General features: G+C 33.9%; 1 protein-coding gene across 3 annotated transcripts in view; it reads right to left on the bottom strand.

Annotated features, from left to right (window-relative positions):
- Positions 1-24,414, bottom strand: part of LOC148306624 (transcription factor AP-2-epsilon-like) — a 171,536-nt gene that overhangs the window by 15,839 nt on the left and 131,283 nt on the right. For all 3 annotated transcript variants that reach the window (XM_088264591.1, XM_088264592.1, XM_088264590.1), the window contains 5 exons: positions 23,760-23,945; positions 22,772-22,945; positions 16,350-16,517; positions 15,263-15,332; positions 5,611-5,800 (listed from right to left, as the gene is read on the bottom strand). In XM_088264591.1, the coding sequence (XP_088120717.1) occupies positions 5,611-5,800; positions 15,263-15,332; positions 16,350-16,517; positions 22,772-22,945; positions 23,760-23,945 (788 nt within the window). The remainder of the gene's footprint in view (positions 1-5,610; positions 5,801-15,262; positions 15,333-16,349; positions 16,518-22,771; positions 22,946-23,759; positions 23,946-24,414) is intronic.

The following is a 24,414-nucleotide window of genomic DNA, read 5'->3' as shown; positions in this document are numbered from 1 at the left end:
TTTAATGTAACTCATCAAAGGAACATTACATATTATAATAATACATACTTTCTAATATGATTTTAATATATTCTTCAGCAGTCTAAATAGGCAGATAATGCCGCGATATTATTTCCATGATAAAAGCATTAATCGAATTGTGTTAAGATTTGGGCGTATCTATCCATAGATAAATACAGGCTGCCATCTTGGGCTTAGTATTTGACGTGCATTTAAAAACGGAATACGCTTTCGTTAATGGACTCTGCGGTGTTGCAAGCCGAAATAAAATGTTTTACTTTTTAATTGCCGGATGGCTATTCACGCATTTTTGGGCAGGCACCCAAGTACCTACCTAACCCTCCGCGGCCCGAATTTTATTTTTTGAATATCTTTGAGTATCGCCATCGAACCAAGTATGGTAAAAAAATGACACATTAAAAAAAAATACACGGAAATTCAAAATGGCAGTAGAGGAGGGCTGGCGGTAGCAAAAATTATACCATATTTAGCTGCCAGGGGTGAGTTGTGATAAATATTACATGAACGCATATTAGATTTTTGTAATTCCAAATCAATTAGGAGTCGTTTTTAAAAAAAAAAAAAAAATTACACACTTTAAGTATGTTTACTATTCTTTCGTCACTCATTCGTTCCGCATGTAAAAACCATTACACGCTAAAATTATGAGGCGAATGCGGTTAGGAATAGGAGCAGAGGAAGACCGAAGAAAACTTGGCAAAGAGGTGTTGATCAAAGGATAAATACAAATTTCGTAATTTGAGAAGTGTTAATCATGGTTGGAATTGGTAAGTGTTACACGTGTGATCACTAGCCTACGACAGGTTGTAAGCCCTGAAAATATCCAGAATATTCTTCATCATCTATGTTGTGATATCAATATAATATAGTAATGTTGAATCGTTATTTTTCTGTCAGCGAAACATTGGCAAAACCATTTAAAAAATATTTAAAATAAGGACAAGAGTGGCGGGAGAAAGACAAGATCCAACAGTGCCAGTGGAGAGACAGTTGAAAAAAGAAGAAGAAGAAACAATAATTGCAATATAGGACAAGACGGGGCTATATGCAACAGGGGTACGTTGCAACGACCGATTTAAATCTTTCGCCGAAAGTGTTTTTATCCTATTATTCGATTTGTATGATAGAGAGTGGTAGGATGCACATTTCGGTGTAATTCCGGTTTCTTCTTTCTTCTTTTACTTGTTATTTGTGTATTGAAAAATGTATTTTATCTTTAGAAATAAAAATTACATAAATCTTAATGTTGAAAGTGTTCCGTATAACCCGTCTTCCCCTATGTATTTATAATAATAATAATAATAATAATCGTAATCGAATAATAGTCTCAAAATTGTAAATAGTCTCAAAAGTGTATCAGATCTGACACATCGGGCGGCGAGGGGTTAAGTACCTACCTACCTCGGTCAATTTGTTATTGATTAGAGAAGTGTGGTGAACTTGGCCGGCACACTTTTGACAGGTTAAATAATGGATTTAGTAATTAATACGTACAACATCGTTCAGATGAGTTTTTTTTGTATGTATTACAGAAGAAATTTGAAATAATGGTCCGGCTTTCTTATTTTAACCTTTACTCGGTCGCGCCAAGTTAAAATAACCGGAAATCATAACTTTTCGACCACATAATATCTCGAAATGTACAAATAAGTTAAAGAATTAGCCGAATAAATGTTATTAGATTTAACTTTTGTATTTTTTTTGTCCGCCTCCGTAGTGTAATGGTCAGCACGCTCGGCTACCGTTCTGGAGGTCCCGAGTTCGATTCCCAAGGGGGGTAAAAATAAATAAAAGTGATTTTTTCACTTTAATATTTATTCAATATTACCATGGACTGGTACCTGAAGCGGAGGGCTGATCACCTTTCCTTCATAAGTAAAACGATCATGATAACACTGCGTTTATAAGACACAGTGCCCTATGCACCATTGGGGTGCGGATAAGGGTTTTATTATTATTTTATTATTTTTTTTAAATTACCTAACGTCCAAGTGACTCTGAAATCTAGCTACAACTTATGCATCACCGCTTATCATGTCCCTACTCAGGCTTCAACTTTATAAGTTTCATAGCCTATGCTTAGGTACTCGTGAGTGAATTTACTCTTTATGTTTAAAGTAACTATAATTTAATGTAATTCATGAGTGAAAATTCCAGGCAAACAAACACTCGCTTTAACTTTTGTAATGACATTTCTTAGTGGAACTGCGTTTTATAGAATAAAATAAAAAGTACAGTATATATATATGGTTTTTTACCCATATATTTTATTTGACCAGTGACAGTGTTTCTTCTTACCGACATCATCAGACTGGTGGGAAGCTATTTTTAAGAATGGTGAAATAAGGAAAGCATGCATGGCTGAGATAAGCATTATCGATACAATTAAGAAAGGTGTGTTGAGATGGTTAGGGCATTTGATTCGAATGAGTGAAGAAAGAAAAGTTACACAAATTTATGAGGCGAACGCAGTTGGAAAAAAAAACATAGGAAGACCGAGGAAAACTTGGCATGGTCAAGTATTTCTAATATGTACTTGAAAATTGTCAGGAGGCGGAATAATCGGCGGGTATGTATGAGGAGATGCATGATCGTGGAAGAGGCGAAGATTGTCTGCAAAGACAGATTGGTTTGGCATTCTATACTCTCTGTCTACCTCTGCGGGGAAGCGGCGTGGTGGTTAGGTTAGGTTAGGTTAGGTTAGGTAGTTAGCTAATTGGTTTGTTATCATTTAAAATTTTATATTTGGGACAAAGAATTCTTTTAAAAAAAATCTTAGATTGAATTTATAATATTTGGGAATTAAATATTTCAATAAACTTATAATTAATACCCATTACATATATATGAATATATATGTAATGGGTATTAATTATAAATCTTGAAAAAATATAAAAAACAAGACTATTATACCATAAAAAAACTAACTAACCATCACACCGCTTCCCCGCAGGGGTAGGCAGGGAGAATAGAGCGCCACACCACTCTGTCTTTGCAAACATTCTTCGCCTCTTCCACGTTCATGCATCTCCTCATACATACCCGCCGATTGTTACGACTCCTATAACCTGACCACTTTCAAGTATTTGGCATACTTGATCGTGCCATGTTTTTCTCGGTCTTCCTCTGCAAATACTTGGCCTTAAAAGTATTCTCAATACGTTCATAGCAAGAACACCCTATTATGTACTAGTATAATTCTGCGGGTGAAAGGGTTAATAAGATACTACTGGTTCGTTTGGAGTACTTCACTGTCCACACACTCCAATTATCGTCAAACCCGTTGACGTCCGAGTACGTACGCACATGATATTACAGCCTCCACACACGAACGAAGCTCAATTACAGTATTATGGTCATCGGTAGAAGAGAGGCCATTTCGTTGTATGTCAGTTAAGCTACTTCAAATACGGCTGACTTCAGATCGGTCGAAATCTTCTGGAATTATAATGCTTTACTATTCTATAATGTCTGTAGCGTAGTGGTCAGCGCGTTTGGCTACCATGCTGGAGGTTCGATTCCATTCAATTCCAACTGTTATCCGCACCCCACTGGTGCATAGGGCACTGCATCGTATAAACGCAGTGTTATCTTGATCGTTAACATATGAAGGAAAGGTGATCAGCCCTCCGCTTCAGGTACCAGTCCAGGGTAATATTGAATAAATATTACAGTGAAAAAATCACTTATATTTTTAACCCCCCCTCGAATCGAACCCGGGACCTCAGTATATACCAGTATAATAAAAAGGCAAAAAAAACTAATATAAATCAATTAAAATAGGTTTTTAACTTACGTCTGGCTCTCAGCGGTGCCGGAAGCTAACTGAATTCTATTATTGCGAGTAAGGCCTTTAGTGGAGAAACCTAGAATTGTGAAGGATTTGACCAATGATTCGACATTGGACCGGTAGGAGTTAAGCGTGGACGATAAGAAGGAAAAATGTAATGTAACAGGATATATTACTAAGAAATAAGTGTTGAATAAAAATTATAACGTTGTCAAGATCGATATGTGGAGATAAAAAACGCGAAAAGATAATTGAATGTGTTTTCGATCGAGCGTCGAATATTCAAAGTATGCAATACAATTTGCATAGTGATTAGACGCCATCTGTCGGATGTTTCGGAGAACTAACGGGACCCATCCTCGGAGCAAGTCATTACTCGGGCGACAGGAGAGTGTAACGCGTGATGAAGCGGTAGTATGGGTGTCGGATCATATATAACATATAGAAGTGTAAATTATCATAATGGGTTTTGGTTTTTGAAACATAATTTTCAAAAGTAAAATTAGTATTAAGGTCTGTTATCGACTTTGACGAAAATCTTGTAAAAAAAACCCAAATGTCACGGTGTCATGTATGACATGACTCTCATATGTGACACAGTATCTTACACGACACTGCATCCTACATAAAAATATCTTATATAAAATGTCATATCGTGATATAAAGTATCATACTTGGCGTGCCTCTCATATGTACCACGGTATCTTACATAACACGGTGTCATACATGACATGACTCTTTTACGTGACACGGAATATTTCATGACACGACATCATACATGACACTGTATTTTATATGACACGACATCACACGTGATGTGTTATCTCATATGACACGATATCACAAATGACAAGACTCTTATAAATGACACGGTATCTTATAGACACGGTGTCATAAATGATATGACTGTCATGTGTGACATAGTACCTTACATGACACGACATCATGCATGATACGTTATCTCACATGACAAGACTCTCGTACATGACACGGTATCTCATACGACCTGCTGTCATACATGATACGTCCTCACATGCGACAGAGTATCATAAAGAGTCATAGCCATAATACATTCCAAGAACTTTTAGTGCTTGAAAGCTGTCCCACCGCATTCCCAGATCTGATACAGAAGCATCTAGGCTTCTTGTCAGACCTTCTCTTCCAAAGCTGTCCCATAGCATTCCCAGTTCTGATACAGAAGCATCTAGGCTTCCTGACAGACCTTCTCTTGCAAAGAAATTTTGTTGTTGTTGTTGTTGGCTTTTAGTGCTATTGCCAACCAAGGGTTGGACGCGCTTACCGTCTGAGTATGCCGTCCAGTACTGTAACATTCTGTAAGATACTGGTGCTGGACAGCAGGCTGAGTCTGCCGGCACGAAACAGACACGCCCTCACATGGCACAGGGCATCACGCACTCATGACTATCACACATACCAAGGATTTGCTACAAGGCATCACGCACTCAGGGCCATCACACATACCAGGGGTTTGCCGCAAGGCATCACACACTGACGTCCATTACACACACCAAGGGTTTGCCACAAGTCATCACGCACTCACGGCCATCACACACACCAAGGGTTTGCCACAAGGCATAACGCGCTCACGGCCATCACACATACCAAGGGTTTGCCACAAGGCATCACACACACCAAGGGTTTGCCACAAGGCATCACACACACCAAGGGTTTGCCTCAAGGCATCACACACTCACGTCCACCACACACACCAAGGGTTTGCCACAAGGCATCACGCACTCACAGCCACCACACACACCAAGGGTTGTACGCTTCCTTACCTCCTGAGCACGCCGCCCAGCAGCGACGCGTTGAGGCACTCGGGCGGCGACAGGCGGCGCTGCACCTCGGCCACGGTGACCTTGTACTTGCTGGTACTGGACAGCAGGCTGAGTCTGCCAGGAACGGAGCAGAACACGTCACTAGGGGAGCCACCACCGCCCAGGCCACTCATGTCCTTGCCCTTCATACCTGCAAAAAAATATTTTTTTAATAACCATTTAATAGATAATGATCACAAATTTAATCACAATAACGAAGTAATCCTAAAAAACGATTCATACGAAAAGCCATAAACTAAAAGATTTTGAAATTATAGAAATTCACAAAAATAAATATAATAATAAACCCAAAATTAACAATATGACAATGACTAAAGCCTCTCGCCTATTTTCTATGTTCCTACTAAAAATAAAAATAATAAAAAATTATTAAATAAAAAATAAGAAACAGCTTCTACCCCTTCTTCAACCTTCAACGTCCCAAGGACCCAACTCTAAAATTTAGAATTAGCATCACATACGGTGTTTGAAAATGAAGCGGAATGCAGGTTATTTTTAAAGATAGATTAGTGCGCCGTTCAATCCTCTCTACCTACCCCTGCGGAAAGCAACGAGATGCTTAATTAGTTAGTTAGTTATATCGCAGAGTTAGTTTTGTACTGGAAAGGTGACAGCCGTAATGAATGACGGCTACCAGCAAGGCTTGCAGTATGTCGTGTACGTTACCTTCCATATGTACCAATACCGCGCTTTATAATACGAGATTTGAGATTTATGGAGGAAATTATAAATTCTACATTAACGGTAACGATATAATTGGTGCTTTAAATAAAGTCGTTTTGTAATTTTTATACAAATATGCAATAACCACAAGCGTAATTACATTTAATACACATTCTTCATAAAAACAACTAATTCAAGTCTATACACACATTGTTGCTTTTAATTTATGTTTTAAAATCCGCTCAAATAACGGGGTTACGTATATATGTATACATACACACACACATGTATATATACATATCGTAGTCGTACAGGAGAAAGTGACCAACTAACAAAAGTGACTTAAGGGCCATTTAAGTCACTTTTGCTTGGCAAGAAAATAAACACCAATGCAGTTAGTCATTTTTACAAGTCAATATATTGCACTTCCAAGTTTAAAATCGCTTTGGGATTTTTTTCAGGGCAATATTAAGCTAGTATGATATCAAATAGTCAATAATCACCATTTGGTAAAAAATGCACTTGGTCACGGTCTCCTGCCTACGATATCTTTATAAATATATAAATATATATATATATATATATATATATATATATATATATATATATATAAATATAAATATATATATATATATATATATATATATATATATATATATATATATATATATATATATATATATATATATATATATATATATATATATATAAATGTCTTTAAAATGGCTATGTTAAAATTGCTGACAAATTTGTTGGCAGTGAACTACTTCAAGTCTCAATCGTTCAAAATACATTTTTTTTTATTAAAGTATGAATATTAAAGTATTCGATTAGCGTACCATAGTGCAGTTGCGATATGGTCCTTTTGCAACCTACGGCTACAATTCGATTCCTATCCGCGTATCAATTACCCCGGCACAATTAAGTCGGACAAGCTATAGTTTAGTAGTTTAGTGTGCAGTTGACGACATCGCGGATTATATAATATGAGTCAAGTTTTATAGTTAGGATTTAATTATGCCCGGCCGACATGTCTCGCGGCATACATATGATGTTGAGCGACCATTACTTACTATGGATATGGTAATATTTATTACACTGCATACTGCACATAACACACATGCAAGCCGCTATATTTCACAGACTAACTACCGATTGCCTTTAGATGTGCACTTCTACGCTTAGTTTTTAAATTTTGACATCTCAACAAAGATGAAGACGCCAGTTTCGCAGTCGAGCGTCTACCCAACTACGCCACGGCACCTGTCTATGCGATCCATCCGGTCGTAAGGCATTTAAATGCCAAAAAAGATGTCAAAATTTTCAAATTTTAAGTGGTTAAAATCAAAGATTTAGTTTTATTACATAAAGTGTAATAGTAATAAAGTATAAATAATAATAAAATAACAACTATTTAATTTTTTTCGGTGTGGATTTTATTTCACCAGCAACCGGGTTTCGTCGTAATCGACATCATCAGACTGGTGTGAGGCTATACAAAATTCTATGTTACATACACAACAAGGCAGGAGTTTCAACTCCGGTAGAATTTTTTATAGCCTCACACCAGTCTGATGATGTCGATTACGACGAAACCCGGTTGCTGGTCAAATAAAATATACGCGGAAAAAAATTAAATAGTTGTTATTTTGTTATATAAAATGCGGTTCCACCAAAAAATATCAGTACAAAACTTACATATAATAAAAAGTATATATAAATTCCACCCAATGAATTAAAGTGCGTACGTGATATGAAATGATAATAAAACGGAATAATGGTGCGATTAGAAATTGGCGGGTCGAAAACCAGTCTAATGAGAGCGCAGATAAGAATAAAAATCAAGTTATTGCAATATTTAGCGGATAAATTTTATATTTATCGCTGCGAAAACGAGAAAATGTCCAATGACATGTGTTATTTATGTTGTTATAATTGGCGGATAGAATTATTTATGTCCCCCTATGTCTGTCTGCGTCGTAAAAACAATTATGCAATACACACTATAACGTTGGTGTGGAATTATTATATTGATCCGTTGCAGTGCTCGATAATTCTAGTGGTTGGGTTTATTTTTTTTGTCTGACGCGAGGTGGACATCTGCGCAGGTACACAATTTAAAAAAATCGATGTTTTATAGAGTTTGGTAAAATAAATTAGGTTAATTAAAAAAAGTACCGTTTACTGAAACCCTTTAGTTACATTTGTGAAAAAAAAGTATAACTGATATATCTTAGTGAAAATTTACGATTATTTAAAAAAAAATGAAACTCTTAATGACTTGTCGTGTGTAATTTATTCATTACACACGACAAGTTTCGACGTGTTACCTTAATTATTTTTGAGACATTAAAAAAAAAAGTAGAAAGACTAATTATTTCAGCATTTTCTATTAAACATTTTTTAATTCTAATAAAATTTTCAGTTTTTCATTATCAATAAAATTGATATGGTTCGGACTTGTGGAACGAATGAGAGAGGAAAGAACAGTGAAATAATAAAGCGAATGTAGTTGGAATAATGAATAATGAAGAATGTAGAAGGATAGGAAGACTGAGGAAAACTTGGCATGATCAACTATTCAAAATACTTGGGCGTGGTCAGGTCAGGAATCGAAATAAACGGCGCGGCGGGTATGTTTGAGGAAATGTATGAATGTGGAAGAGTCGAATATTGTTTGCAAAAACAGATTGGTGTGGCGTTTTATTCTGTCTGCCTACGCCTGCGGGGAAGTGGCATGATACTTAGTTTTTAGATAATTCAAAAATAAGACAAAATAAGGATATTTTTGAAATCATCGTAATTTAATTTATTTGAGGTACCTACTACACTTAGAAAACCATCATATTACATTTCAAACTTTTTAGTACGGTAACTGTGAATATCAATAATTAAGAAAATATATATATAAATATATATAAATATATATATATATATATATATATATATATATATATATATATATATATATATATATATATATATATATATATATATATATATATATATATATATATATATATATATATATATATATATATATATATATATATATATATATATATATATATATATATATATATATATATATATATATATATATATATATATATATATATATATATATATATATATATATATATATATATATATATATATATATATATATATATATATATATATATATATATATATATATATATATATATATAAAGTAAATTAATGTTTTGTAAAAGTGTTTTTAAAACATATTAAAAAAAAACTTGGTAAAGGGTTTATTGTAAAATCAATCAAAATAGTACAATATTATGCCTTAGTCAAAATTAAATAAAAACATACAAAGGTATATTTTTTTCTAAATTATTAAACAAAAATACATTTTTCTATTAAACGTCAGAAAAAGCTCAAAGTTCAAAAGAGAGAATGGAAAACACATCATTAAATGAAACCCTTTGGGAAAGTAGGTACTTGCCAACAAAGGTACCCGAAAGGGCGAATAACTTTTTCTATGGAATGGAATGTTAAAATTTTTCTAAGGTATTTTAAATTTTCTCTTCCTACAATTACAAAAACTCTTTTTGCAATTTTGCCAGACGAAAATATACCGTCGTAAAATGGAGCGAATTCATTTAAGAAATTATGAAATGCAAAAAATGTGTCAAAAAAGAGTTGTTTTATTAAAAATTATAAATCTTAAACGTATCGTAACGTATTGGATACAAATTCCATCGTTTGTTTATTTATTTATTGGAAGACCAACAAAATATTAACAAAAAATAATATTGATTAATAATATTTATTCTATCAATTTTAAACTTCACCTGATTTTAAATATGATACAAATTCAATGATGTAACGAATTATAAAATATTTGAAATATTATCATGAACTTGATCAAAGTTTAAAAAAATGCATAAATAAAGGTTTCAAGAATTAATGCAATATGGACGTTCAATAATGGGCAGAATGGTGAACGTTACACAAGTGTATAAAGTGATCGTTTAAGCCAGCCAAATGCCAGGTCGTGAGCCCTAGGATGCTCAGACTCCCATCTTATTTCATGAAAAAGGGAGTAACGATACGTGTTTCATATCAAGTTGGGACACCTTTGAAAATAAAATAAAGAAAACGGTGAATTTTGTTGTTATATCCGCATTATTCAGAACCATAAATGTACAGTTTTTCGAATTTGCAAATAAAATAAACAAATACATAAAATAGTTTTTTTTCATTTCACTATAGATGTTTCTCTGTCTTGAAATTCTAATCAATTCAAGCAGTATGTTTCGAATTTGAACAAAACATATAAAAATTCCAAGAATTTGAGTAGTGTGGTTATCAATCACGGGTAGAATTGGTGAATGTTGCACGTGTGTAAAGTGATCACTTAAACCAGCCTATGACGGTCGTAAGCCCCGTAAATGCCCAGACTTCCATATTCTTCTTCATCTTTGATGAGATGTCAAAAAATAATATCCAATACTATTGCTTATTTTTACGTTGGTGATAATAAAGTAATAAATCATATCATAAATCATATCAAGCCTCGTAAATATACAGATTTCTACATCTTTGTTGAGATGCCAAAAAAATAATATGAAAAATAATTTCTAGTTGGAGATAATCCAGATTTGTACATAAGTACATATCGTAGTCGTACAGGAGAAAGTGACCAACTAACAAAACGTAAAATATTCAGGAGGGCCATTTAAGTCACTTATGCTTGCCAACAAAATAAACATCAATGCAGTTAGTTATTTCTAACAAGGCAATATATTAAACTTCCAAGTTTAAAGTCGCCTTGGGATTTTTCAGGGCAACATTAAGCTAGTAAGATGTCAAATAGTCGATAATCACGTTTTTGGAAAAATGCACTTGGTCATTTTCTCCTGTATGAGGACGATATATGGACATACCCAACAATGTTGCGAAGAAATAAACGTTTTTTAAAAAAGAAAAATGTTTATTTTTTGTATTTTTCAAACGTGATACAGCTGACGCATTTTTATGGCCATCCAAGCTGCGAGAGGTGTTATTAAATCGCAATTAGAAACCTACCAAATTCTCAATGAAAAAATGGTGGTGTCGAATTTCCGAGCAAAGAATTGAAAAATATTATGTATACAAAAAGACCTCAATGTGTTCATGCGACAATAGAAAAATGCCCCTAAATAGCGGTTTCCGATTACAGATTATATATTAGGGGACAATTGTCAGAGAATTGAATTAAATTTAAATAAACGCATTTTCAGGAAGAGGACATTGGCTACCTTAGAGTAAAAAACATTTTCTCTTTTTTTAAAGATAAAATATAAAAATATTTTTAAATACACATAAAACTAACTAACCAACTTACTATCATGGCGCTTCTCCGCAAGGGGTAGCCAGAGAGAATAGAACGCCACACCAAACTGACTTTGCACACAATCTTCACCTATTTCACATTCATACTGTCGGGTTGTGGTCCCGTGGTTAGTGTCGCAGACTCTTGAGTCACAATTTCTCGGTTCCAATCCACTCTACCACAGTTGGATACCTTTTTCTAATAATGAGTTTCTTAGGCTCACAGAAATAGTATGAAGTTGACGTTTTATTGTAAATAATAAAAAAAAACACAAATATTTTTCTTTTGAAATTAAAAATTAGAAACATCTTTTTAAACATACACGCCAATTATATCGACTCCTGAGCTGACCACATTCAAGTTTTTGAAATACTTGCGTAGGTACGCCAAGATTTCCTCGGTCTTCCTTTGCTTCTATTACAAACCGTATTCGCCTAATAATTTTTTTGACTTCAATCATTCGATTCACATGCCCAAACCATCTCAATACACATTGATTAATTTTATCGATAACAATTATCTCAGCCTTGCATTTTTTTCTCACATCACCATTAAATACACACATATACTTATCTATAAATCTTACAATATAGATCATAGTTTTTCTCAGTATTTCTGATATTTCTTTCATTTATAAACGGCTATTTTAATATTTCTATGAAATAAATTATGGACATGTTTCCAGTAATTATTTTATATTCACTAATGATAAATGATTGAAGCAATAATTTAAGTATTTTAAACGGGAATTAATCTAAGTTTTCTATGACATAATGGGGTCGTATTAAAAAAAATTTACGTACGAGTAAAATGCATAATAAACCGGTTTTTTATGTTTATTTTATTATTTATGCAATTTTGTATACTAGTTGCGATATTTCTTCTAACATTATACAGTTATTTCACGTTATTGCTATGGAAATATCAAATATTTATTTTATTCTAATTTTTATGAACAGTTACCCAAGATTGGTCACCTTAACCTCAGGTAAATTAAAATCAAAATGTGAAAACAAAAATATAGTTATGTATAGGTAACCAAAGAGATAGATTGACAGCTGGAAATCGACATCGCAGGAGGCTAATCCCTCTTAAAAACACAAAAAAGAAGAAGAAGAAAAATCATAAGAAGTAAAATAAGAAGAAGAAGAACAACAACTACACGGGATTTCACCGTCCGGGAGTCCGGTTTTGAAAAATGAAAACGACTACGACAGTTTAGCGTGATCGAATTTACGCGCAACGTGTTCACGCACTGATCTGAAGAGATATGGATAAAAACACAAGCCAATCCAATACCGGTCGGTAAAATTCCGTGTGATTCCGGGTAGTGGACAAGCGCCCTATATGTGATAGAAGTGAAACCTCTTACAAAATAAAGAATAAGACAGATTTAGTAATAAAAACAGAGAGAGAAAGAGAGAGAGCATCTCAAAAGAAATACAATACGAAATTTGCACACAAAATACTTTATTTATTTGATATTTACACTGTCACTGTCATTGATGCTGATATTATTGGTTGGTGACGACTAAAATATGAGATACGTTCGTCATTCGATATATATTTAAAATTTCACTTGATCTTATTTTCAAAATAATGTTTTAATACATATTTGTAATTTTTTGAGTATAATAAACGTGACGCGTCCTTGAAATTTATCTTTCAATTATCGTCCAATTATCGATTATCGAATTGCCTACTAAGAAGATTCACTTCAAACATATGTGTTCAAAAAATTGGTATTGTTTGTATAAAAAATAAACAACTTCTTTTAAATTTATTTCGAAACGCTAGTTAAAATTAATTCCAACGTCTCAATCGTTCAGAACTAATTAACTGGGCGCGAACGGGTTAAGTACCTAATTTGTGATCGCGCGAACACCTGGCAACACTAATAATATTCCAATTTCAAATTCAAACAGCACCGTAATGGTGTTCTAGAATGGACATATTTATAATTTGAATAGTTAGTTCAATGAACCAACATAAAGATGGCGTATTTTATTGTTGTAGAAATAATAAGATCAAATTGAATATTATTCTAGAACGAACTGTCAATCTGTTTCGAAAGTTTGAATTTGATGACGTCAGAGATCTGCTAGGGTTAGATTTTAAATTAAAATGCAGGTCTATCAATAGAATGTCTATGAAAAGAGTGATTTATATTTTAATCTCAGTTTAAAAACACACCAAAGCAAATAATGGTACTCGATAATTAAAATACGCTGCAAATTTTTTTTTTCACTGTAGAAAAATTGCTAAACTTTAGAAAATTAGAAAGTTTAATAATTGAAATTTTGATTAAAAATGCATTAATATGTAACCAAGTGCTTCGGGTATGTATTATATTACGTACTCATATTATTTTAAGGCCAAACTCGCAATAATAAAACTTAGCTAGCTTCCGGCAACGCATAAAGCCGGTCGTCGGGTCAGGCCCATTTTTTTAAAGACTACATTTTGATTTTTTTAGAATATTCATTGAATTTTTATAATAGCTCCTAATTTCCAAACTCTTTTCTTTTCTTTTCAAAACTATGTATGTATTTATTTTGAATAAAAACTATTTTTTCAGTACAAAAACGATGTATTAAGAAAAGAAAAATTAATTACGTCAAATGTTACCCGGGTTTTATGAAAATTAAGTTGCTATTTAACGAATACTAGGCCTTAAGGCGGGATATTAGATAACCTATTACACATGAAATGAAGTGAGACATGGCCGAATGACGCGATCTATTTCAGGTATATTTCAGACCCATAATCTATCTATGATTAGCTCTTCTTTACTTATTATCGTCATTCATAGACTTTATGGATAATTGATGGGAGGAACAAAAGTTGTATAAAGGTTTAGGTAAGCTTAAATTCTAAAATAGACAGATATTCACCATAATTTTTATTGCGTTCAAATATTTGATTAGAAATGTTGGATTTAAATTCACATGGAAGCTATTTCTATCAATATTCAAGTGATATCTTGATAGAAGAAGAACAGAAGAAGTTGTTGTTTGAAATTGGAATATGAAAATCTAGAAATTCGTTTATATCAAAATATAAAATTGATCACTTAAATCAGCCGACGACAACTCCGTAAATACACAGACTCCATCCACCATAAATAATTTAAGAGTTTTTACTGATGTTTCTCGGTGGAACTGCTTATATTTTATATAATAAATTAGCAATTGCATATGTAGAAAACAGGTATGTATATAAGTACTTGTTATTTTTTATAAACCATAAATAAGCTATTTAATAAATATATTTTAAGATATCAATACATTTTTGATAGACATAAACAATGTAACAAATATATGCATTCCTTTATTCTAATAAAAAGTATTCTTTTTTATTTAAATATATTTAAAAAAAAAAAGATGAATAATTGTGTTTTTATTATTTACAAAAATACTTCAATTTCATACTATTTCTGTGAGCCTAAGCGGCTCATTATTAGAAATAGGTATCAAATTGTGGTAAATTGGGTTTAAACCGAAAAACTTTGACTTAAGAGTCCATGACACTACATGACACCACAACCCGACATACATTATATTCAAAGGTAAAAAAATTACTTACTTTTAAGTAGGGGTAAATCCGACATGAATCCCGTGTTGTCGTCCAAACCGGTATTCTGAAATTTGAAATACTATTTAATATGAATAAACGGAACTTGCCACAGTTTAACATTCGCTGAAAAGAATTCAAAATTCAAAATTTCCATAGAAAAAAATAAATATGTGAATCGAAAAACGACGAGGTACCTACTAATAAACTTTCTCGTGAATCGAGATAATCGGGGCATGTTGTATAAAAATATAGATTTTCACTTTTCATTCCGCGATATCGAGAAAGGGAATAAAAGGGACGTTGGGTACACTGGGAGGAATTTAATAAAATTAGAAGCATAATTCTTTATTGTATCGCTGGCCATCTTAGCTGGAATATTGAATTCCTATCGCATCCATTGGATATACTCGTATAGTGAAGGGTAGTTTATTTGTGAACTCTTAAAAATGATAAAATTTCTAGCGTCTTGAAGATATTTTAGATTAAAGGGGAGAACGGAATCAGATTACGTTTAAATTCCAAGTCACAAAATATAAATAAAATACAGTTGTAAGTATAAAAAGTTTCCAGCATGTCTTGAGCATACAGAGCATACTTGAGCATAAAATTCATTTAATTATTTTTTTGCATTAATATCTTCATTTTTTTATATTTGTAGGAAGGTTATTGAATTGATGGGTAATATATCCATATTGATAATATATGGGTAGTATATCCATATTAATATAAATATTTTAATACGTGACGCGTTTCGTCTTCTTAGGACATTATCAAACACTGACTAAAATTATTTACACAATGTCCTTATTTACTAACAATAAGGACAATTTGTAAATAATTTTAGTCAGTGTTTGATAATGTCCTATGAAGACGAAACGCATCACGTATTAAAATATACATAAATAAATGTAGAATTGCTGAATGTAGGTCGTCAATGGGTAGAATTGCTGAATGTTACACGTGTGTAAAGTAATCACTTAAACCAGCCTATGACGGTCGTCAGCCCCGTAAATGCCCAGACTTCCATATTCTTCTTCATCTTTGATGAGATGTAAAAAATAATAATTTTTAGTTTGTTTTGAAGTGATGACAGTACCTGTCCGTCGTCCACGGCGGCCTGGAGGGCCTGGTGCAGGGACAGGGGGTCGTGGTGCTCGTGGTGGAGGGACCTGCCCCCCCCGCCACCCCCCGCGCCTCCGCCCCCGCCGCCACCACCGAAGTCACGACCCCTATCACCACCATACGAGAAGCCGGAGTTGTGAAGCTGTTGGGAAAAAAAATGTGTGAGTAGATACATATCAAGGGTCGTTGTGGACAGACCAGAAATGACAGAGGGACATTTTGATAATTTTGATTAATAATTTTGTCGTAATAATCGTCGGGCATGTATGAGGAGATGCATGAATGTAGAAGATGCAAACCATTTTCGCAAAGACAGAGTGATGTGGCGTTCGATTCTCTGCCCACACCTGCGGGGAGCGGCGTGATGGTTAGTTAGTTAGTTTATTATTATTATTATTATACTACTATACCGTTCTGGAGGTGCCGGATTCGATTCCCAGGGAGGTCAAATAAATATATGTATTTTTTTCAACTCCAATATTTATTCCATATTACCCTAGACTGGACCTGAAGCGGAGGGCTGATCACCTTTCCTTCGCGTGTTAACGATCAAGATAACACTGGGCTTATATGATGCAGTGCCCTATGCACCATTGGGGTGCGGATAAGGGTTTGAATGAATTATACTAGTATTGTATTATCTGCAAACGAACGCACGTGATACGCGCGGTTTTTCTTCACCATTCCGCGGTAACCCGTATGACCTACGCGCACGAGAAAAGATGTCTGTTCCAAAAACATTTAACGCGTACTGGATACACTGACAATATTTAGTGAAAACAAGCGTTGTGATTTTCTTGCTTGTTTATAAACAAATATCCCTGAAAATAACCCGAAGGTAGGGTGGTTAGTAGTGATACTAGCACCAAGTCATTTCACTGCCTGGGCAGGCAGAGAGGAGAGCAACCCTGATGAACCCAGATCAGGAACGCAACCCTGATCTGGGTTCATCAGGGTTGTGGATAACCCAGAAATGACAGACACATTTTGATGAAAATCTAAATTTTGATGAAAAATTTAATTTAATTTTGTAGTTTTTTTTATAATTTTGTTTTCTGTTAGTCAAGTGTTTTGTATTTTAAATTAACACTTTTATTCTAGTTCTACTTCTTGTCCGTCTCCGTAGTGTAATGGTCAGCACGCTCGGCTACCGTTCTGGAGGTCCCGGGCTCGATTCCCAAGGGGGGTAAAATAAATATAAGTGATTTTTTCACTGTAATATTAATTCAATATTACCATGGACTGGTACCTAAAGCGGAGGGCTGATCACCTTTTCTTCATGTGTAAACGATCAAGATAACACTGCGTTTATATGACTCAGTGCCCTATGCACCATTGGGGTGCGGATAAGGGTTTTATTATTTTTTTATTATCTACTTCTTATAATATCTATTGTATTCTTGCCAGTGCCTTTTACTATAACATGAATTATGTTGTATACACACACAGGCCATGTCTTTGTAAGATCTTTTGTTATATTTATATTTTATGTATATTTTTTTTGTATTTGTATTTGTATTATGTTGAATAATTAAAAAACGAATTAAAAAAGGAAAAAAACATATTTTGACAGTTTAAACTACTACTGATACTACCACCACGCATTTCACAGCAGGGGTAGGAAGAGGGGATGGAACACCAAACTCGTCTTTCCTGGGATACACTCGTAGCTTTCTTCACATCCATATATAGTCATACATGCGTTCTCCGGTTACGTAGAGTTTTGACATGGTTTAATTTTAGGTTCTGATTATACTACTACTTCTACCATCACGCTGTTTTACTGCAGGGATAGGTAGGGAGCATGTAACGCCACACTCATCTGTGTAATAAATAAATTCAGTAGAACCATAAATCTTTGTTTGATTTGTACTATTATAATAATACAACAATTTGGAATTATGCAAAGTATTAATTCAATAAATGAATAAAATTATTAATTGATTTGGCGTTTAATTTGTAGAACTCCATTTCAATTTTATATTTCAAATTTAAAAATCAACCACTGATTTTAAGAGTCTACTTAAATGTATTATATTGTTAAAAACACATAAAAAATAATATTTGCAGTAGTTTTCATAATGCCGTAACAATTGTAAAAAAAATTTAATTTTGTGTATTTTTAGTAAAAAAAATACAACTTGGTATACAGTGGAAACTGTCATAAGGAACGATTCGAATAACGAGCAAAAAATGTGAAAAACTTGCTCCCTTAACGAGTGACATTTCGCGTAACGAGTTACCTACAGAGAAAGGTCAAGTCCCTTTTTCACGACATTAAATTGTAAGCAGGGACTTCCGCGCCTGTCAAAACAAAAAAAAAATCTTTCGCTTAACGAGTAAAATTCTGGAACGAATTATGCTCGTTATGAGAGGTTCCACTGTACTCAGTGTTTGATTTAAATATTTAAAATATAAATAAAATTACTACCAAACCATACATTGTAACATCTTATATGGAATAATAACATATAACAAACACCATATGATGGTAAGTAATTTAATAATTACGGATATATTAGGTTAATTTAAGATCTTGCTTGTAGCATTCTCGAAAGATTAAAAACGCGAGTAAATTTAACAACTGGCAAGTTAAACCGTAAACCGTTGAAATATCCTAACATTTCCAACGCTGTGACGTTCAGTTTGTCTATAAACGCGAGTTTAACTGGCGAAGTTAGGGGGACCGAGTGAATTTCGCCCCGGGGCATGTTTGACCCCGAATTCCTCCCATTCCTCCCGTTCTTCCTCCGCCTTTGCGAGAGGGGAGATCGGGAATTCCGCGAATGGAGGAGGCGGGGGCGAATTTCATCGCTTCATTTGGGGTGAAACGGTTCTTGTGTAAGTTTTTTTTTGCGAGATTAGCCTCATCTCCTAATGGATTTTGTGAAATTATATCGAGGATATGTTAGTTCCGAGTCGGTTATGGAATTTTCAATAATTGCCCCTTTTTTTAAGGCGTATTTTCAAAACATGAAATATGTATAACATTATGAAAATACGACCTACACTGTATTGACATTTCATTCATCAATAGTAAGTTAGTTATAGTATAGTCAGTGAAACTGACAAATTTATTCACAACATTTTGAGTATGTCCAATTACTTCACAAATCTGAGTTATCTCCACTTTTTAATTTTTTTGTTGTTGAAATTTCAACATAGATCAAGAAGAATATGAAAATTTGAGTAGTTACAGGACTTATGACCTGTCGTTATTAAATGATCAATTAATACACACAAACAGAAGGGTCTCCGCTAAATAAAAGCTTTCTCAATCCAACAAAGATGGCTGTTGTGAACTCATATGTACTGTGTCATGAGATTGATCGTATATATATGAGTTCCAAAATTATGAGTAGTGTGGTTGTCAATCATGGGTAGAATGGTGGATGTTAAACGTGTGTAAAACGATATCTTAACTAGCCTATGACAGATTGTAAGCCTTGTAAATACCCAGACCTCCATATTCTTTTTCATTTATGTTGAGATATCAAATAAAGATTAATCTATATTCAAACCCATGTCTTATTATTATATAATTTAAATACAATATAAAAACTGCGTTTATATTTTCATTGATGAGAACATTTCAATTTAAATCTCAATTTAATTTCAGTTTATTCAAAAATAATTAACATATACATTACAAACATATGTAGTTTTAAAAAATAGTGCTTTCTATTTTCTTAAAAAAATATATTTCTCTCATTGAAAGATTGTACGATCTTTGAAAAGAAACAATTTATTTTTTAATTGGTATTTCATATGAATTATTAAAAATATTCATCTCTCAGTTCCGACTGTCAAATAAGTTAAGGTTTGATATTTTTCAAAATCATATTAGGCTGAAAACTAATATGAATTGAAAATTCACCGCTGAATTCGAAACACGAAATGTCTAAGATGTTATGATGAGAAGGGGTATGTAATGTAATGCGTAGAATCTGAGATTATTTCATAGGGGTGAACTTAAGGGGATGTTATTTGAGGGTTGAGTAAGATTTAGGCGAATCTCGATAAATCTAGCAGCATGGATACAGACACTACAATCCACCTTCATAGTGCAGTGGTTAGCGGATTCCGTGCTGGAGGTCTATGGTTCAATTCCCAGAGGGTCAAATAAATAAGTGTTTATTCACTGTAATATTTATTTCATATTACCCTGGACCTGATTACCTAGACTGCATTTAATTGATCAATTTGTTTTGAAAACTATACAAAGATGGCGAAATCTGATAGATCTTTATTGCTTCATCAATATTTCGCTCACTCCTTTCAAGAACGTCATAAATCAAAAAATGACAATTTTCAGTTGTGCATATTTTCGGAATGCCCAAAAAATGTACTATATCCCAGAAAAAGAGGCATATTTTTAACTTAATATTTACCCGCTACAGGTCAGAAAGTGTTGTTTTTGCATTTTGAAGAAAAGGTATTGTTTAATTATTTTTTTAAATATACTAAATATTTTTCAAATGGAAAAAAAACCTTCAGGTTTTACCTAAAAAGATCTGTTGCATAGTAAAAACTTCAATAAGTGGCTTGATATTTATTTTTAATACATTGTGTTATATTTTTAAACTATAAAAACGTTCTCCTGAAAAATCAAGTATTTTGATTTATGACGTTCTTGAAAGGAGTGAGCGATTTGTCAACTGCATGCATACCTTCTTTTACACATTTTACTTTCTATAATAATTTTAATCTTTCCTATTCAAAAATGGGATGACGTCTCATCACGTTCACAAGTAGAGTTTTGTCTAATTTGAAAACGGAAGAGGTATTCTCCAAATGCTCCATGATCCGTAAAAATTGGAGTCAATGCAAAGGAGTGAGCGACATGTTCTCTTCTATTCCGAGAATTCTAAGATATGACAATAATTACGGGTCATTGGTTGATATTTTTAGTTCATCGATAAACATCATTAAGTCAAAATTTACAAAGCACTTTTTCGATCTCTTGGTATGAATTTTATTTCGATTATTAGCTTCCCTAATTTGTACCAATTTTTTAACCCTTTTTTTCACCAAGTTTTGCATTTGTTTTATTACTTATACTTGTCTTTTCGTTTTGCATTTTTGTTATTTTAATTTTATATCATATATTATTATTTTCTATGCAATCTATCTTAATTTCTAATTTCTATGTTATTTTTTGTAAAAGGCAGAAATCTCGTAAATAAATAAAGAAATAAGCATCAGCCCGCCACTGCTTTTTAACCATACGTACACATACACATATAGAGTACAAAATTCGATTATAAGGGAAAATTCGTAAGTAGCTCTAACAATGTGAACTATTTATCAAGAAAGTTCAGTGGCGGCTGGTGCGGTATATTACCATGGTCTGGATGGGAATATTGAGGTATATTATACTATAATATGATCTTGTAATTATCAAGTATTTAATATTTGAATACTTTCCGTCCGCATTTTACGAAATTCAGATCCCTAGTTTCTGGAATGTACCCGGAAGATGATTTCATAACGAATCCAAAGGAATTTTAATATATATTTTTAAATATGTAGAGCAACAACAAAAAAAAAATTATTATATTACTTATAATTTTATTAATTGATTCGGCGGTCACTTCGTAGTACTATCTTTCAATTTTTAATCAAAGTATTACTTGGTAAATATCAGTATTTCTTAAAATCCACTGTGACACGTGTTTCGATGGATTCCGCATCATTTTCAAACAGCGTATATGCAAAACGGTGTTTGTAACACGTGTCAGAATGGATTTCAAGAAATAGTGGTATTTACTAAGTCAAATTTAAATAAAAATTCTTATGTTTTGCTTTGTATTACGAGCATGTACTTAAAATAATGAAAAACTAAATTAATGTCGTTTTTTTAATGACGTTATAACTCATTGCGGTTTTTTGATTCGATCATTATTATCAGTGTAAAAATTTAGCTGAGAATTGCGTATTTCAGCTTCTAATTCTAAAATTCTTATGTTTTGCTTTGTATTACGAGTAGGTACTTAAAATAATTTTTATTTTATTTTAATTTATTCAGGAATTGTACAGCTACAAAATAATAAAAAAAACTAAATTAATAACGGTTTTTTCAATGACGTTCTAACTCAGTTCGGTTTTTTGATTCGATCATTATTATCAGTGCAAAAATTTAATTGAGAATTGCGTTTTTTAGCTTCTAATTCTAAAATTCTTATGTTATGCTTTGTATTACGAGTACGTACTTAAAATAATTTTTATTTTATTTTAATTTATTCAGAAATTATATAGCTAGAAAATAATAAAAAAAAAATAAATTAATATGGTTTTTTTAACGCTGTTATAACTCAGTTCGGTTTTTTAATTATATATTATTAAGTTATATGTTATTAAGTTATATGTTGTCTTGTAGAGATTCGGAGGACTCACCACGTGGTTCTGGAGCTCGGCGTCCCTATGCCCCCTGTGCAGGAGCTGGTCCTGCGAGGGGCGCAGCGAGGCCAGCTGCGAGTAGTGGTGCTGCAGGGAGCCGGCGTGGTGCAGGGGGCCGAGCGCCTGCCCGTAGGGGTCCGCCGACAGGTACTCCAGGGGGCCATGGTTCTGCTGAGGAAGGCAATTATGAGGTTAGCTTATCAAGTTCTCAAGAACTCTTCTCCAATGTGAATTGTTGGTATAAAACACATTTAGATTTTGGCATCTAAATAAAGGTGAAGAGGAAAATGGAAGTCTTGGTATTTACAGGGCTTATAATGTATAATATCCACCACTTGACCAACCATGATTGACAACCACACCTCTCAATTTTTTGGACTCATACAATTTTTCATACTCCTACATATGAGTATATCATAAATCTCATGATGCTTTATGTTTGAGCTAAGCAATCTTTGATTGATTTGGGTGAGCTTTTATTTAGATATTTGCAAGAACATAAACGATTGTTTTACACACTGGGAGACGCTTGAATATTGTAAAAAATTAAAGAAATTTATAAAAAATAGCTTCCTAAAAATAAGTGTAGAAACCTAGATTTGTTAACAAGAATTATGACAAACTCAAAATGTTGTAAATAAATATCTGCTGTCATAAAGGCATGACACTGATGGGGTGACTTGTGAAATACAGAGATGACCAGGTGGTTGGTTGACATTTTATGGGGAAACTTCCAGATATATATACAAATCCCTGCTGTCATCAAGGCATGATCAGGTGGTTGCTTGACATTTTGTGGGAGAACTCTTCGATAGACACACATCTCTGCTGCTGCTATCAAGGCATGTCACAGAGACCTGTGGAATACTGAGATGACTGGGTGGTTGGTTGACTCTTTGTGGGAGAACTCCTCACATCTCTGCTGCCAGCAAGGCATGAGGCAGAGACCTTTGGAATGTAGAGATGATTGTAGGTGTCGGGTTACCTGCGGGGGGCTCTGCGCTGGGGCGTGGTGGAAGGGCGGCGGGAAGTAAGGCGGCTGGAAGTCGGTGGCGGGCGCCGGGGGCGGCTGGTGGTGCGAGGGCTGCGCCCCCCCGCCGCGCGCGCCGTGCGCGTGCGCGGCGGGGTACGCGCTCACCGCCGCGATGCCGCCGTGCCCCGTCAGCCGCTCCTGGGGACACAAAACAGACCATCAGCTCCAACTCGATATCACAAACAGGTGAATAGTACTTGTGAAAGGGATCCGAAATAGTGTCGATGAATAATGGTTGAGTGGAAATGCGATGACTGACCATTCTCTGTAAATGTCTTTGGACTGTTCCGCGTCTGTCTGCTGTGCTGGTAGGGGTTGTGGGCGTCTGTGTACCGGCCAACATAGAGTCGGAATCGGATCTAGCGGACTAATTGAACTAAACACTAATCCCTTTCACTGCCTACACTGGGGTACTTCTAGAAAATTTGGTGATGGACTTACAATCTTGTATTTATTTAGATTGGCAGTGACAGGTACTTATATTGAAAGCTTTTAAATGTAAATTCACAGTAATATCAGGAAACAATTATATTTTGTTTCACATTTCAATAAATTTCGCAACTTAGTTAAAAAAAATGCTTAGCAAGAGCAGATCTGTCAGGAAGCC

This window comes from Brachycentrus maculatus, unplaced genomic scaffold (assembly GCF_059751285.1).
Source record: "Brachycentrus maculatus isolate JH-2025_06_01 unplaced genomic scaffold, ASM5975128v1 h1tg000234l, whole genome shotgun sequence".
Taxonomy (NCBI): domain Eukaryota; kingdom Metazoa; phylum Arthropoda; class Insecta; order Trichoptera; family Brachycentridae; genus Brachycentrus; species Brachycentrus maculatus.
This window is presented reverse-complemented; position numbering and strand designations above follow the sequence as displayed.